General features: G+C 36.4%; 1 protein-coding gene across 1 annotated transcript; it reads right to left on the reverse strand.

Annotated features, from left to right (window-relative positions):
• Positions 1-978: 978 nt before the first annotated feature.
• LOC117985037 (venom serine carboxypeptidase-like) lies at positions 979-17,037 on the reverse strand. The gene is made up of 9 exons (XM_034971728.2): positions 16,935-17,037; positions 15,933-16,191; positions 15,068-15,242; positions 13,681-13,793; positions 12,738-12,905; positions 11,949-12,116; positions 2,771-3,030; positions 1,858-1,986; positions 979-1,188 (listed from the first exon to the last, which is right to left on the reverse strand). Exons 1-9 carry the CDS (start codon positions 16,961-16,963, stop codon positions 996-998), a joined length of 1,494 nt encoding a protein of 497 aa, XP_034827619.1. The 5' UTR covers positions 16,964-17,037; the 3' UTR covers positions 979-995.
• Between the last annotated feature and the right edge of the window lie 169 nt (positions 17,038-17,206).

The raw sequence follows: 17,206 nt of genomic DNA on the forward strand, positions 1-17,206 counted from the left end.
TTGACAGATCACACCACAGAGTACTTTGTATGGATCACACACATCATAATAGAGCACAGAGTAGAAAATAATAGTCTAGCTTCGCTGGCAAGAAGCTTGAACCATTGAACCTATTTTTCTGAGTCTGGTTTTAACGTTCTTAATAATATATTTAAAAAATACTAGGAGCATGCAAACCACAGATGCAAACCACTTGAAAAAATTGTAACTAATTATATTGCTAAGTACCTATATATTTTTTTTAGCGAAAACAAAGTTTAAAAAAAATTAGATGTCTTTGTCTATGGTATTAAATTTATAGTTTATCAAATTTCATTGTCAATCTCAGAATCCTATATGTTATTGGTCTGTGCTCAGAATCGTGTTGTCTGAGTCCTTATCTGAGTCCTTTGGAGTCCTTTCTGAGTCTGAGAGTCTGAGGCATTGAGGCTTTGAGGTTAGGCCTTAAAGGACTGTTATCCAGGGCCGTAAAATAAATTAAAAAAAAAAAGAGGCTTTGAGGTGTTGTCAATCATTAAATTCTCCCGCCAATTAAACAATTGCCCGCCGGATTTGAGTTATAACCGCGGTACCAGTTTCTTTTTTAAGAAAAAAAGTAAGTAAATGTCGATCGATTTTATTTATTTGACGATCACTGCAACCTATAGGTAGGTCTACGTGCTCGCAAAACAAGTAGTCCATCCTGAAGTTATTACTATACTTATTGCGGTTTGCGAAGGTCATTGATTAAAGTTAAAGATAAAATAATATCACAAGCCCGGCTGAGAAATGCTTCTTTTTATTTTTTGTACAATACGCTCGTGTCCAGATTGGGCTAGTTTTGCGGTGTTAAGTAAGTAGGTAATTAAATGGACACTTATTTTGTATGTATATTTAATCGATCTATTTACACAAAAATACTGAGTAGCTACCCTATCTTAATTTTAATCAAGTCATTATTCTAATTAAAGTCAAAACAATAGTTGTACGTAAGAGGTGTTCAATTGAATCTACAATCACCACAACGGAGGCCTGTGAGTTCGCAAGTTTTTTTGAACGTCAACCAGGACGCCGGTGTCGTTTTCGAGGGTGAGACTGCGGGCGAAGGCCGAGATGAGGCCGAGGGCTGCGGCCGGCTTATCCGCGGGCACCATGTGACCAGCGCCTCGGATCATCACTTCTGTTAAGTTTCCAGCTGTCTTGTAATATCTGGTGGAATACAAATTACAGTAACATAAAAACATTGCAGCTCCGGTACATTTTCACAAGTTATGGTTGACGCTAAAGACTACAAAAAAATCACTTTGAATTGCACAAGTCAGAGTTCTTTATCTTTTTACCATAATTTGACAATAATTATGGGTAACCTTTGGTATGCTTTGCTTGTTATCTGAAATGGAAGTTTCACTATACCTAACGATAACTTTCTGTGGTGCAACTGGCCCATGCTTGGTTAGAGGGGAAATGGGACTGTTAGTCATGATCATGATTAACATTACAACAATTTCTTTGTAGTACATACAATTTATTTGATAGGGATAGTATAAAATAAGCTAATGCCTACGAATACGGTATTTGACAACTAGTATTGTAACTTTTTATCAAACGTCAAAACGCGCGCTTAATATGCGAGCTTCTATATGAAATACTGGTATGTGACGTCACAATCATTTGACGTGTTTTTTTTTAGTTTAATCGATAATTAAAATGGTTTTTATACTTCAAACTAACAAAGGACGTGGATTTAACGTATTTTGGAAGACCCTCTATTTACTTAATAATCACTGAGAAATAATTTCTTTTTGACATACTTGGGCCAACTGTCGAAAGTTGCATACCATTCCAGTGAAAAACTGTATTAGTATTACTTTTACTCACCCAGCTAATTTTCCGTCGTGGTACCAAGGAAGTCGCTTAGCTGATTTAAATTCTGACGTGCCGGAAAAAGAGAGCGTATCATAGGTGTTCACAGAGGGGTGGTATGCTACAATGATGTCCAGGTGGCCACTGAAATAGAAAAAAGTTAATTCAGTAAAGTACAAATTTTCTTAAAAACATTTCTAGATCCTAGAAATAGTAGGTACACTATCCAGGCCTAAAATAAAGCGATTACTGGCCGAGTAGGTAATATTGGCGAAGCCGCGTTCGAAGGCCGAGGCAAAGCGCAGGACGTCTTAAGTGATTTTACATTTTTCGCAATTTTTCCTTTACTTGCGTTTGACATTGCAAGAAGGAGTAGCCTATAGTTTTGATTTCTTTGACGGGTTTTGACAGACACACAGACATCGAAGTGATCATATAAGGGTTTCTTTTTAGGGTTCCGTACCTCAAAAGGTAAAAATAAACCCTTATAAGATCACTTTGTTGTCTGTGTCTGTGTGACCGTCTGTCCGTCGTGTCTGTCAAGAAAACCTATAGGGTACTTCCCGTTGACCTATAATCATGAAATTTGGTAGGTAGGTAGGTCTTATAGCACAATTAAAGAAATAAATCTGCAAAAAGTGAATTTGTGGTAACATCACAGAAAAAAATGTAAAATGTGTTCATGAACCAATATTGCTATTTTCCACTTTCAAAGTAAGAATACTGTACCAAGTGGAGTATCATATGAAAGGACTTTACTTGTACATTCTAAGACAGATTTTTATTTATTTTTATGCATAATAGTTTTTGATTTATCGTGTAAAATGTCGAAAAAATACGACTGTAATACGGAACTCTCGGCGCGCGAGTCTGACTCGCACTTGGTCGGTTTTTTTCTCTGGAGGTACAAAACCGTAAAAATACTAACTTGTAAAGCATGACCCTGTAGTTTTCCAGTAACTCCTCTAGCCAAGCTTTCGCACTGACCATGAAGTCGGGAACTAATTTTCTGTACACGACCCCGATTGATGTGAAGTTAGTGTTCCCAATGTGTAGGGCCCGCCTTATTTCGTCTCTCTGAAGGAAGTCGAGGTATGCGCCTCCCAAACTTATGTCGTCGTCCAAAAAGTTATAAAGATTTCCCAGCTTTGATTCCGTGAGGAACAGCTGCAGTAGATAGTTGTAGTACTGGAATAGATGTTTTTAAATATTTTATTAGTAACTAGCTGATGCCCGCGACTTCGTCCGCGTGGATGTAGGTTTTCAAAAGCCCATGGGAACTCTTTTATTTTCCGGGATAAAAGAAGGCAGGTCATGCCTGTCGTAGAGGTGATGGCCGTTGGAGCCGGAAAGTCCTTGAGTGGAGACCGCGTAGGTAGGCAAGCATAGTGTGGGACGCCCTCCAGCACGATGGACCGACGATATAAAGAGGCTGGCGGGAAGTGGCTGGATGAGGAAGGCTGAGGACCGGGTGTGGTGGCGCTCTTTAGGGAAATCCAGTGGAAACTACGATTTTCTGAAATAAAAAGTAGTCTATGTCCTTCTATAAGCTTTCTCTGTACCAAATATTGACAAACTCGGTTTAATAGATGGGCAGTAAAAACAGACAGACGCACTTTCGCATTTACAATATTAGATTAGTATGAATGTTATAGTATGGATTAACTGATCGGACACCTGCCACTAACAAAGGGCTTGATCTACCAATTTAAATTGCCTCAGCAAGCTATGGAGAAGACTATGTTAAGAGTTTATCTGAAGGATAGGTGTCAAATCAAGTTCCCAATAGCCAAAACCGTCAGCAAATTGAAGTGGCAGTGGGCAGGCCACGTTTCGGTGGGAGCGTGATGGCCCTCAAGCAAGATGGGCTGACGATATAAAGAGAGTGGCGAAAAGTCGCTGGATGACTGAAGACCTGGTGTTGTGGCACTCTTTGGAAAAGGCCCATGTTTAGCAGTGGACGTTCACAGGCTGAAATGATGATATATCCTTAAGTACCCATTAAGATGCCCATGAATAAAAACCATAATAATTTTAAGTAAGATTACAATAAAATATCAATTAAGTGTTATCAGGAACGAAAGAGAGTTAACGAAAAAGTCAGTTGGTTCATATACTTTCTCCGCGCGTCAAACTCTTAGTATGGAATAGTTGATTATTTTTCGTGATTTCAGGGTAGGCTTCATGGTAAAGTATTCCCTTTCCTGATAGGGTTATCATGCAGTTTCACTAATTTATGTCCATATTTTGTGACGGTGTTACCTATATTTACAAAGCTTCCCTGTATACTACGTTATGTGAAACTTCTTGCATTGCACCTATACCAGCGTACTCAACATAGTTTATGTCTGGCGAGTAGCAAAATCCACTCCTTTCTTTATCAGTCCACGGCAGCGCGTCTTCGGCGGAGTCTTCAGATGAAATAGACATTCTGTTCAAAAAATGCCGTAGACGATCATCGGTCAAGCGAGACTGACGCTGCTCTTGTGTCTCTGTTCCGCGAATTTCTGCTATTCTGTCTCTCTCTGACGATAAAACAATGCTATACTGTTGATTCCGGTGGTCATAATTATCCCTAGCCATGACCAAGCGCTCCTGGTGCTGAGTGAATGACTCAGATTCCCGAGACAGGGCGTGACGCTGACTGTCAGCCGTCAAACGCGCTTCACGCTGTATATACGTCTCAGAAGCGCGAGACTCAGCATGACGCTGACTGTCAGCAGTCAAGCGCTCCTGGCGCTGAGTAAAAGTCTCAGATTCCCGAGACTGGGCGTAACGCTGACTGTCAGCCGTCAAGCGCGCTTCACGCTGTGTATACGTCTCAGAAGCGCGAGACTCAGCATGACGCTGACTGTCTGCAGTCAAGCGCTCCTCGTGCTGAGTAAAAGTTTCGGATTCGCGAGAATGGGCGTGACGCTGGCTGTCAGCCGTCAAACGCGCTTCACGCTGTGTATACGTCTCAGAAGCGCGGGACTCAGCATGACGCAGACTGTCTGCAGTCAAGCGCTCCTCGTACTGAGTAAAAGTTTCGGATTCGCGAGAATGGGCGTGACGCTGGCTGTCAGCCGTCAAACGCGCTTCACGCTGTGTATATGTCTCAGAAGCGCGAGACTCGGCATGACGCTGACTGTCAGCCGTCAAGCGCTCCTCGCGCTGAGTACGTGTCTCGGATGTCAGAGACTCAGCGTGTCTCTGGGCGTCAGCAGTTAAACGTGATTCACGACCTGAAGTTGACTCATTGGCACGATACTGAGTCGTTCTCGCACGCATGGATGCCAAACGGGAGTCACGTTGAATAGAAGAGCTAGATTCAGCATAGTCCATTTGCCAGTCTAGCATTATGTTCTTCTTCGGTTTCTTGAGAAACTCTCAGTCTCTTTCTGGCAGCATTTCTCGTAGACTGAGAAAGATTAGGTCTCTTTCTAGAGGGCATTTTTATAAAAAGTACAAAAAGCACATATAAAACAACGGTAAACAATGGTCAATTTGTCATTATAGCTAAAAGAAAATTAAACCTAACGAATAAAGCTTATTTTTTACAACGAAAGTAAAATTTTACATTCTAATTATTTACAACAAAAAACTCTTGCATGTACCTTTGCCATATCCATGCCATATCTTAACAAAATCCAAAAAATTGCAATCCAAAAAATCAAGCACTTAATATTTATAGAAGATAGTTTGTAGTATCTACCACAAAAAACGCCTGCATAAACCTATGCTATAACCAAACATAATCCTAAAAATACAGAAGAAACCAAGTACCTACTTAATAATATATATTATAGAAGAACAATAATCAAGTAGGTACCGACCTAATTAGTAACTAAATAGTTCTGAAAAGAACTTTTTATACGATTTTAAATTCCAGATATTCAGATCAGATTTCAATTTTTAAGCTCAATTTGGATGCGTGTATAAGATAAATGGTTAGAGTTGCTATTTATTTCTTGAAATTGCTACTAAACTCTTTAGATTTTGCTTAAGAATTAATTCTAAACCATAGACATTTTATTTGTAAACAGAGGCACGTCAAAATGATAGAAGAAATACTACAGACGTGACAGAACAATTAACAGATTATAAATGGCAAATCTATGGTACTTACATGGCAAAACATAATAAAGATTTTATTATATTTTAGAAATAAAGTAATTGTAGATTTAAATAGAGTATAATGTGGTATTTAAAGTATATAAATTTAGTAGAGTTTAAACTCTATTGACTCTATTGAATTTAATATTTACATGGTATCACTATATTTTTATACAGAGGGTGGGAGTTAATCCCAGCCTATAAATGGCTCTGCTTTGACTGTAGAGATTATTAATTTTCCTATTTTTAATAAGAAGCTGTGACATACCTACAGGTACGAATATTGTTGATTTTATATTTCTATTGTTATACTATGTATGTTGTTTTATGTGTTGGTTAATGTGTAATTTATTATACATCTGGTATTCCTTTGTAATAGTTTATGCTTATACCCTATGTGGGTTGGATATGTTATGGTAATACCTACCATAGTTGTATCAATTTTTCAATAATTGTGAATAGACACCGCCGAGTTTTTTCTTGCCAGTTCTTTCTCTCGGTAGATATGCTTTTTCGAACTGGCGGTAGATTTTTCTTAAAGGAAATAATAAATTATATAATGATAAAGCAATAATTAATGGTAAAGATAAACTTTGATTTGGAGGGACTTTTCCCTGAATAAAACAGTTTATTTCCTTATACAATCTTTTATTTTGTTTTCTACCTTCAACCACGCCCTAGCTTTTTGATAACGAACTAAGGTTTAGGCTCTCAGTAGGTGATTCCTGACTCTATTGTCTCTATACTTCTGAGGCTAATCTAGCATCAGAAGTGGGATACGATATGGCTGAATTGTGCCTTTTCTAATGCAGTTTGTACAAGTTTCAGAAATACCGGCGAATTCGGATGGCTTTGTGAAAAGCCATCAAAGATGTTCCAACAGGCGTTGTGATGACTGACGTCCACGAGAGGTACCACAATGGACATTGGATACCCTAAATCTGGAAATCTTAATATGAAAATATGGTATGAAAAAAAAGTGAAAGTGAATTAAAACTTTTTTGCAAGACAATTTTTCAGGCAGGTAGGCCTTAGAAAGTTTTATTGCGTAATCATGGACCTATTAATACTCTGTGTAATGTAGTAACACAGTTTCATAGTACCTGTCGTCATTTATTTGTTTTAAAACTAATTGTATTATAGAAATAAAGATGTGGGTACTAAATAAATAAAATTTTTGCGGGTAATTTTGTGTTCAGTATAGATGTTCTGTTTCAATGACTCAGATTAATGTTTGAAGGTGTTTAATCGCATGATGTCCCAGCTAGTACAACAAATCGATATTACGTAAATTAATGTTAAAAATTTGCAGGTAGTTAGTTGGTATGAAATTTTTATTTAATGATCATACGATAAAATGTGGTTAAATGTCAGACTGACCGAGCGGTGAAAAACTAAAGCAAGTTTGTCAGTAAATATTTACTGATGATTAATTTGTGTTCTATTTTAATTTACGTCTGACGTCTAGCCGTATATTCGTAATTTATATGATAGTGATGTTGACATTGAATCATTGAATATTGTTTTACGAGTGATGAGTCATCTTACTTTTTTTTTTAGTTATGTTCTTGAGGCATTTCCTATGTAAGTACTTCGAGAACGAAGTACTTTTCAGGTTGGCCGAATAGATGTTTATTAATTATTTATGTGTTACATAATGACAGAGAAAAAAAGAACAGAGAAAAAAAAAAGAACAAAAAAAAAAAGAACAAAAAAAAAATTTTTTTGTTGTAGTTTTGTTTCAGAAATACACATTCCATTATTCGTTAAAATATGTTGATGATTCATTGATCAGAAATTGCGATTAGCGTGGCCATTTTGTTATTTTGCTATTGACTTTGCATCGGAGTTCTCACTCGCAAAACGTAGAGACGAAAGATTTGTGATACCTACCTACAATAGTTTAGAAATTTTGTTTGAGTTTATTTTTGTAGTTTTTATATATGGATAGGTTAGGCTGCTGATGTCTTATCCTGTTGCTATGCCGCTAAGTCCCATTCAGCAGGGGAATAGGTACCTTGCAATAAAGGCCGGAGGCAATTGTCAGATTATAGAATAGTAGCTACTGATTGTTTGATGTCATTGTTTTTTTATAAATACCCACCGTTATGTAATGTGATGTAATGGATCTGCCAAACCACACTTGGCCAGCGTGGTGGACTATGGTCAAACCTAAAACTTAAATTTAGAATATTGGAATTTAGAGATTCTTGACTACCCACTTGTGTTTGATATTTTTTAATTCCGTGGGTTTTTGTTTTGAATAATACTTTTTATTTTTTGACGTTTTTGATGTTTGAAGTGTTTAACTATTTTTGATATTGATAACTTCTTTGACGATCTTTTTAGTGTAAATTATTTTTGTGTGATATTTTTTGACATTTAATTTTTGATACCTACCTTTATGTTTTTATTTACGATCTTTTTGGATTTTTATATTTTATTGTGGAAAAATGTTTTGGTATTTATTTAAAAAGGAAGGTTGTTGGCACATCATTGGATGTGGGAAGCAACAAATGTTTTTGTATAGTCCAAGGACTGATTGCAGATAGACAAAAAGAGATTGAATAGAAAATATTTTTGAAAGTAAATAACGATAATTAGATAAGTTTACTCTTTGATTATTTTTACTTCTTCTAACATAGTAGTTAGTTTTGTTTTGATATATCTTACATATAATTACTTTTTATATACCTACCCTTTGTTTTTGACTTTGGTACTTTAGGAGTAAGAGTCGATGGTATTTTATTATTTTTGCAAAATTATTAACTTGAAATTGAAAAAAAGTTCTTATGATTTAACTTATTTTGAAATATTAATATTTTTGTAACTTTTTCATTTTGATGGTTCTTTTTTATGAAACATATTATTTTAAATTCTGATAATTTACAATTTGTTCAGTTGCAATTTTTCTTTGTTTAATATTCATCTCTATATTTTATTGGAATTTATTTAAAACTTTGATCAAATGTTCGATCAATGGAAAAATTGTATAGTGATATATGGATCAAAACCAATGGTGTTAAGGGACAATTTTATGATGGTTTACGATGTTGCCTTAAAACCAATGGTGTTGAAGGATATTTTGTAGATGATACTTTAAAACGTTGGAACCAACGGTGTTGAAAAGTATTTTTATAATATCGCTTTAATACCAGTGGTGTTAAAAATATTTTTTGATATTGGTTTAAAACCAATGGGGTTAAAGGATATCTTGTTTGGAAACATTTATGTGCTGTGGCGAGAAAAATATTTCTTGTATTTTTGAGAGTAAACTGTGTGGTAATTTTGTATGTCACACACATGTTTAAAATGTTTTTTTAAATTTTGTTGGAAGCCACAGACATGTTGTTTGAAAAAAAAAAAAAAAAAAATGTTTTGATGTTGTTAAAAATTTACTTTACGAATTGTTTGTTTTTATTTTGTTGCTTCGAGAACGAAGCAATTGTCAGTTTGGCCGTATAAGATAAATGGTTAGAGTTGCTATTTATTTCTTGAAATTGCTACTAAACTCTTTAGATTTTGCTTAAGAATTAATTCTAAACCATAGACATTTTATTTGTAAACAGAGGCACGTCAAAATGATAGAAGAAATACTACAGACGTGACAGAACAATTAACAGATTATAAATGGCAAATCTATGGTACTTACATGGCAAAACATAATAAAGATTTTATTATATTTTAGAAATAAAGTAATTGTAGATTTAAATAGAGTATAATGTGGTATTTAAAGTATATAAATTTAGTAGAGTTTAAACTCTATTGACTCTATTGAATTTAATATTTACATGGTATCACTATATTTTTATACAGAGGGTGGGAGTTAATCCCAGCCTATAAATGGCTCTGCTTTGACTGTAGAGATTATTAATTTTCCTATTTTTAATAAGAAGCTGTGACATACCTACAGGTACGAATATTGTTGATTTTATATTTCTATTGTTATACTATGTATGTTGTTTTATGTGTTGGTTAATGTGTAATTTATTATACATCTGGTATTCCTTTGTAATAGTTTATGCTTATACCCTATGTGGGTTGGATATGTTATGGTAATACCTACCATAGTTGTATCAATTTTTCAATAATTGTGAATAGACACCGCCGAGTTTTTTCTTGCCAGTTCTTTCTCTCGGTAGATATGCTTTTTCGAACTGGCGGTAGATTTTTCTTAAAGGAAATAATAAATTATATAATGATAAAGCAATAATTAATGGTAAGATAAACTTTGATTTGGAGGGACTTTTCCCTGAATAAAACAGTTTATTTCCTTATACAATCTTTTATTTTGTTTTCTACCTTCAACCACGCCCTAGCTTTTTGATAACGAACTAAGGTTTAGGCTCTCAGTAGGTGATTCCTGACTCTATTGTCTCTATACTTCTGAGGCTAATCTAGCACGTGCGTCACGTAGGGAGCCAACCGCGCGTCTGAGCCGCGCGGAAACTTGCCACTTAGCATTAAATTTAAAGGTAATTTGGACACGTCAGTTGCGTAGGACGCCGACCGTGCGACTGCGCCGCGCGGCTACCTATGTCCTATCCTATAGATGTTTCTTTCCCCTTGCGCCGCCTTCTCCACTCCCGTCCCCGCGAATGGATGCTAGCAGACACCAGTTTACATTGCATATTATGAGCACTGTATAGATACCATGAAAATTAATATTGTATTAATAAGTACCTACTTATTGTATTAATTATTGTATTAATAAGTACCTACTTATAGAACAGTTCTGCTCTAAGCTTTGTTTGCTTTGTGGGGAAAATTAACCCTGCAGTATGCAATATTAACTGTCTCCTTTGGAATGGTCTAATTTTCACAACAGGTCTATCCATTAAGCCTATACGATAAAGTGGGAACGCCAGCTTAAGATGAGCCATACGTTCAAAGGTTTCTGCATATTCCGAGTTTCAAGCTATTTGGACCATAAACTGAGGGTTATTATGTCTATTATTTCTGAACTACAAAACTGATGACTTTAAAATATTTACAGAACAATCTTTAAAATATCCCCTTTCTAACAAAAAAGGAATGAATGAAATCGGACTACGCGTTAATGAATTACAGCTCAGTATACATTTTAACTTTCAACCCCTCTCCTAAGGGAACCATGCTGAATTTCGGGATAAAAAGTATCCTATGTTAGACCTCATAGTATGACCTCAAATCGTACCAAGTTTCATTGGAATCCATTCAGTAGTTTCAGCGTGATGCGCGGCCGTGATACAGACAGACAGACAGACAGATAGACAGACAGACAGACAAAAATGAAAAAAATTACAGTTTTGGGTTCAGTATCGATTATAGAGTGCCCTCGAAAAAAAATTTTCAAAATATCTTCAATGTACAGAATTTGACCTGTTACAGTTTTATTATAAGTATTGATTTAAGTAATTAATTATTATTACCATAAGGTAGGTAAGTACTACATCTTACAAATTCAACAATCGACAATCAAAAAGTTTACAACGGTACCCAATTTGAATAAATGATTCGACTTTGACTTTGATTTCCAAAGATAGTTTTATTAAAATTTCTTAAATTTTTTTTTTTTTTAAATAGATATAAAAATTACAAATCAAAAGGTGCCCAGACTAAGTATGCTAACCGAGGTAAAGCCAGCCCTCCGGCCACCCGTAAGACAAGATGACAAGTCCTTAAAAATCGCTTAAGTGCGAGTCGGACTCGCACACGAAGGGTTCCGTACCATCGTACAAGAAATAAAACACTTTTTAATTATTTTAAATTTTCATAAAGGCACCTCTGAATTTTTTAGTAGGTATTTGTTGCTATATCGGGAGTAGCATTATGTGAAAATTTCAGGTATTATGGGTCATGACTGAGAGATACAGCCCGCGGACAAACAGACGGACGGACGGACAGCGGAATCTTAATAATAGGGTCCCGTTGGCACCCTTCGTGTACGAAACCCCTAAACAGGATCCAAAATATTAAATTTCTTTAAAGTACCTAAATAGGAAATCTTAGGAAATCCATGCCATACTTACAGCGTATGCTTTCAGCATTTCCCCTGAGTTGATGAACTGAACGACTGCAGTTTCCAGTTGGACCATGAAGTTGGCAACTTTGTCATCAACAAGACCGATTTCACGCACAAAATAACTGTATCGTTGCAAGGATAGAGGATCTATGAATCCATTCCCAATAGCTAAGCCCTGCAAAAATTTAATGAAGTGGCAATTAGATATAGAATAAATTTAATAGAATGCTAAGTATATGATGCCCGCGATTTTGTCCGCGTGGATTTAGGTCTAAAATCACATCGCTCTACTAAGTAAGTACATTTAGTTCTCTTGCGACGTGATTGAAGGACAAATGCGTGTAAAATAGCATGCCATCCGTAGGAAGTGCTTTATTTTCCCGGGATAAAAATTAGCTTATGTCAATTTTCAAGTCCTCAACTATACTCACCTACGCAAAAAATAACACTGATCCGTAGCTCTGTTACGGCGTGATTGAAGGACAAATAAACAAATAAATACACTGACGTATTTATCAGTACCCTTATTATAAATGCGAAAGTGTGTTTGTTTGTTGGTTTGTCCTTCAATCACGTCGCAACGGTGCAATGGATTGACGTGATTTTTTGCATGGGTATAGATAAAGACCTGGAGAGTGACATAGGCTACTTTTATCTTTATTTTAAATTTATCCCAGAAAATCAAAGAGTTCCCACGGGATTTTTAAAAACCTAATTCCACGCGGACGAAGTCGCGGGCATCAGCTTGTAATATTATAAAGCAGGGGTGGGTATAAATAAAATGTTATATTCTCACCTGTAGATTTATCGGCTCATCCTGTTCCCTATTCCAGAGTATTTGAACCCCGAGGGAAGGGATATGTTTGCCGGCATAGGACTCCCCTGCAATCGTCAGTGGTGCCTTTCGAAGTTCAGGGAATAACGTCAGGAATTGCTGTAACGCCGTGTACAAGTTTTCACCAATCTGTGAAATAATACCCATCAGTAAATCAGTAGGTACCTATCACATGATGATGATGATGATGATGATGATGGTGATGATGATAATGATGATGATGATGATAATGATGATGATGATGATAATGATGATGATGATGGTGATGATGATGATAATGATGATCTTTATAAAAAGTACAAAAAATAATTTTGATTGCCAAAGTACATACCTACTCAAATATTGATATACAGAGAGAGCCAGCGCGTGCCAGACCTTCTAAAGTTTAAAAGTTTAAGGGTGTTTGGCAGGGGGTTGCCACGATGTTAGACGTGTGTCTGGCATGACGTGATTTCTAATACTATTTCGAAGAAAAAAAAATTGACGTTATATTTTGACGTAAGATTTTTATAGCATTTTCCTGTTACCTCCAAAAGCCAACATCAAACAAACGTTCCTCCCAGTGTTGGGGACAATACGCAGAGAAACTTTCCGCTTTTATAAAATAACGAAGGTCTGGCACGCGCTGGCTCTTAGTCTATTATAAAATAGTGACATATTGATTCATAATAATAAAACTAATATATTCGATCGATGTATTAAACGAATCTAAGCAATTGAACTTAAAATTACAGATCGAAAATATCATCTAAACCACAAACCACCGCAACGAGGCAGGGTGCCCAGAACGCTGGCAGCGTTACCTCGTTGAATGCCCAGACTAATATGCTGACCGAGGTAGCTGCCAGCCCTCCGGTCCTCAGTTCATAATAATATGAGGACCATATTTTTTTAATTTGCTTACAGTAGTCTGATTGGTCGCGAAGCCACGGTCGTCGTCAGTGAAGCTGAACCCGGTGCCAACCGGGTTGTCGATGAATAGAAGAGAATGGTTCTTGCCCCAGGAGTATTTTTTTTCTGCGAAAGACGACAATATATTGTTATAGCCCAGCTCTAGTCATGCTGAATTAGGCTGGATTTCAATCAAATGTTCAATTTAATGCACATTATTCAGAATCCTATCAGCATGGTACCTACTTATTTCTTTATCGCTAAGGTGAATGACATTTGTATATTGTATGGAATCAGGCGTTACTTTGCGGAAATCCATGATATACAATGAACCAAAAGCTTAATAAGCTAAAATCAGGCAAACAATGGTGGCTGCTTTTTCCTGCATGTTTGGCAGTGGGAGGGCGGGCGGTGCATGTCGCTTGCTGCATTGTTTCAGCGGATTATAGCAGATTAAGCTTTTAAATCATTGTATTTCATGACTTTTTTCATTATTCACATAAAAAAAACCGACCAAGTGCGAGTCAGGCTCGCGCAATGAGGGTTCCGTACTACATTCGTATTTTTTCGACATTTTGCACGATAATTCAAAAACTATGATGCATAAAAATAAATAAAAATTTGTTTTAGAATGTACAGGTGAAGACCTTTCATATGATATAGTCACTCACTTCGAAAGTTGAAAATACTAATTATTAGTTCATGACCACAATTTAATTTTTTTTGTGTGATCTAACCCTAAATTCACGGTTTTCAGACTTTATCCCAAATATCAGCTATAAGATCTACCTACCTGCCAAATTTCATGATTCTAGGTCAACGGGAAGTACCCTGTAGGTTTCTTGACAGACAGACGGACAGACCACTACCCAGATCCTCCCGCATATAACTCTAACCGCCGTACTCAGAGTCGCTAATCGTTACTTAAGATTGAGTTAAAACGAGACAGATTTATGTGAGAGATATAGCTCTGTCTCGTTTTAACTAAACTTAAGTAACGATTAAGCGACTCTGAGTACGGCGGTAAGTGTTTTTGAGTCTTCGATTTAACAGTTATTGTCAGATGTTCGTGACGGCTTAGTGAGGCATGAAGATTGAAGACTACAAAAATGCTCAATTCGGACTTCCAAAGTCGGTTGCCCATTTAGTTACGGACTGGGTGATAATTTAATATTCGTTGTCATAACTAAGCACACGCCCCTCTGCACTTCTTTATAGTGGTTGAATACTATCTTGAGCCGTTGCTGTGGAAACAACCAAGACTTTGCTCTGTGCAGTAGGGGATCTACGTCCAGCGATGGGCCTCTATCTTGAAACAACGACAAAGAAAACCAGGAAACCAGAATTCCGATGCGGTTTTCGATTGGTTCAGTAATACTATTTTGTTTTGTAACACCTACCTTCAATCTGGAAATCGTCTAAAACTGTAAAAGGTCCTATTTCAGTAAAGAGGCCGTACAGAGAAGATGCGCCAGGACCTCCTTGAAGCCAAATAATCCAGGGAGTCTCTTCAACAGACTTGTCTGTCACAGGGAAATACCAGAAAAAGAGATTTGAGTTATACTCTTTGTTAACCTGCAATAGAACGAGAACGATCACAAAAAATTAGAAAACTGTACATATCTAAATATATAAAAGGAAAAGGTGACTGACAGACTGACTGATCTATCAATGCACAGCTCAAATTACTGGACGCATCGGGCTGCAATTTGACATGCAGATAGCTATTATGACGTAGGCATCCGCTAAGCAAGGATTTTTGAAAATTCGACACCTAAGGGGGTGAAACAGGGGTTTAAATTTGTGTAGTCCACGCGGATGAAGTCGCGGGCATAAGTTAGTCTACTATAAGAAGAGTAGAATCGAATAACCTTTCTAACACAGTGATGGCTCTACCGCGGTTGTTTGACAGCTACAATGTCACGATCGCAATCATCTCTGATTGGTTAATGCTCGCTCACTATTGGCTACAATGCATTGTTGCAACAAGAATCGCACAAATTCAGCCAATCAGAACAATTGAGATTGTAATAATGATTGATGCAGGTTTTAGACAATCGCCCTACTGATTCAATTCCTATTTGAGTTACTTAATAAAATTGGTTTTACATGGATGCTGGCTTTAACTTCTTCTTGCATCACTTATAGCTATTACTTATATATTTACCTAAGAATTTGAAAGCACTTACAAAATTTTAAATTTGAACTTACGGTATTAATCTAGAAGAAACTTGGCGTCGATAAAAAAAATAAGAAAAATCTTACTGTTAAATATCCTGAATAGCTGTCCATATCGGGCAAAATGAAGTCAGGGTCCACATAAGCAGCTCGCCTTGCTTCTTCAAGCTTATTCGCTTCTATCAAGGGAGTTAACAGCAAGGGTTCTCCTCCTTCATAACCTGCTCTAGTCCATGCAGGTTGGTATGTTCTTTCCATGAATGTGATAATCGGCTCCGGAGCTTCTCCTGGTGGTAATTCGGGTAAGGAATAGCTGCGGTCCGCGGTTAAAACTTGATGTAAGCATCTAGAAAAAAAAAACTTATCATTTATCATTATCGGATTCCATTACAAACAACTTTGCTCATTATGGCGACTGTTTGACTTAACAGAATTCCCAGAGACTCGACAGAGATGAGAGAAGTTTAAGAAAAACTCATTCCCTTATACAAATATCAATTAAAGCATGAAAATTAAAATAAATAAAAGCTAGCTATAATTGAATATTTTAGTCACAATATAAAAAAAAATCAGTAATAAATTTCGCATCATCAACACAAAAAAGCTTCGTTAAGTTTACGCTGTTGCGTAGTATAGCGTAAAAGATTTCTTCGGCACTCGAGCAGCAAGTTCCCACGGTATTAAATCAGGTTTCATCTGTAAAGCTTTTAAATTAAGTAGGTATACTTAATGTTTATTGATAGATATTTAGTGTAGGTATAAAGGTACCAAATTATTACTTAATACTTTTGTTAGTAGGTAAAGCTGAATATAAGTAAAGTTAAAATTCTAAATATAGATTTTTTAGCATTCACGAATCCTATTTTCCTCACTCAGATTTTTTAAGATTGTAAGAACATAATCTTGGCCAGAGCCCTGTATGAAACCGGTATGGTTTATAATTCAGATCATTACCTACTGCTAAATTGTCTAGAAACTCTTAAATTGTTGTAAAGTTCTACAATTAAGTAACTATGATAAGATATTTCCATCGCGACGAAACTGGACCCAGATCCAAATCTTTGAAAAGGAAACCAAAAAAATACTTACGTAAAAAGGATCAGCCATTTTGCGAGCATATTGGTATTTGAATAAATCCTGATGAGTAGCGAATATTAAAAAACAAAATCAAACTAAGTAAAGCTGTGTTCCTCCCCTGGGGGATGCCGGGCGAATGGAGCCTTGTATACCCGCTGCCGCTTGTCTATACTGCGCCTTGAACTTGGATTTATCTCGATCTATCTACAGAGTGCTCCGCAAAAAAATTGCGAACAGCATAATACTCGTATAAGTACACTTAGAATAATAAATTATGTTCTCCT

This window comes from Maniola hyperantus, chromosome 1 (genome assembly GCF_902806685.2).
Source record: "Maniola hyperantus chromosome 1, iAphHyp1.2, whole genome shotgun sequence".
Classification (NCBI taxonomy): domain Eukaryota; kingdom Metazoa; phylum Arthropoda; class Insecta; order Lepidoptera; family Nymphalidae; genus Maniola; species Maniola hyperantus.

Excerpts from the sequence above, each read along its gene's own strand:
- LOC117985037 (XM_034971728.2), bottom strand. The coding sequence starts at position 16,963 with ATGCTCGCAAAATGGCTGATCCTTTTTAC. Across the intron at positions 12,906-13,680 it reads TCGCGACCAATCAGACTACT|ATTGGTGAAAACTTGTACAC; the intron begins GTAAGCAAATTA and ends ATTATTTCACAG. Across the intron at positions 1,987-2,770 it reads TACAGGGTCATGCTTTACAA|TGGCCACCTGGACATCATTG; the intron begins GTTAGTATTTTT and ends TTTCTATTTCAG.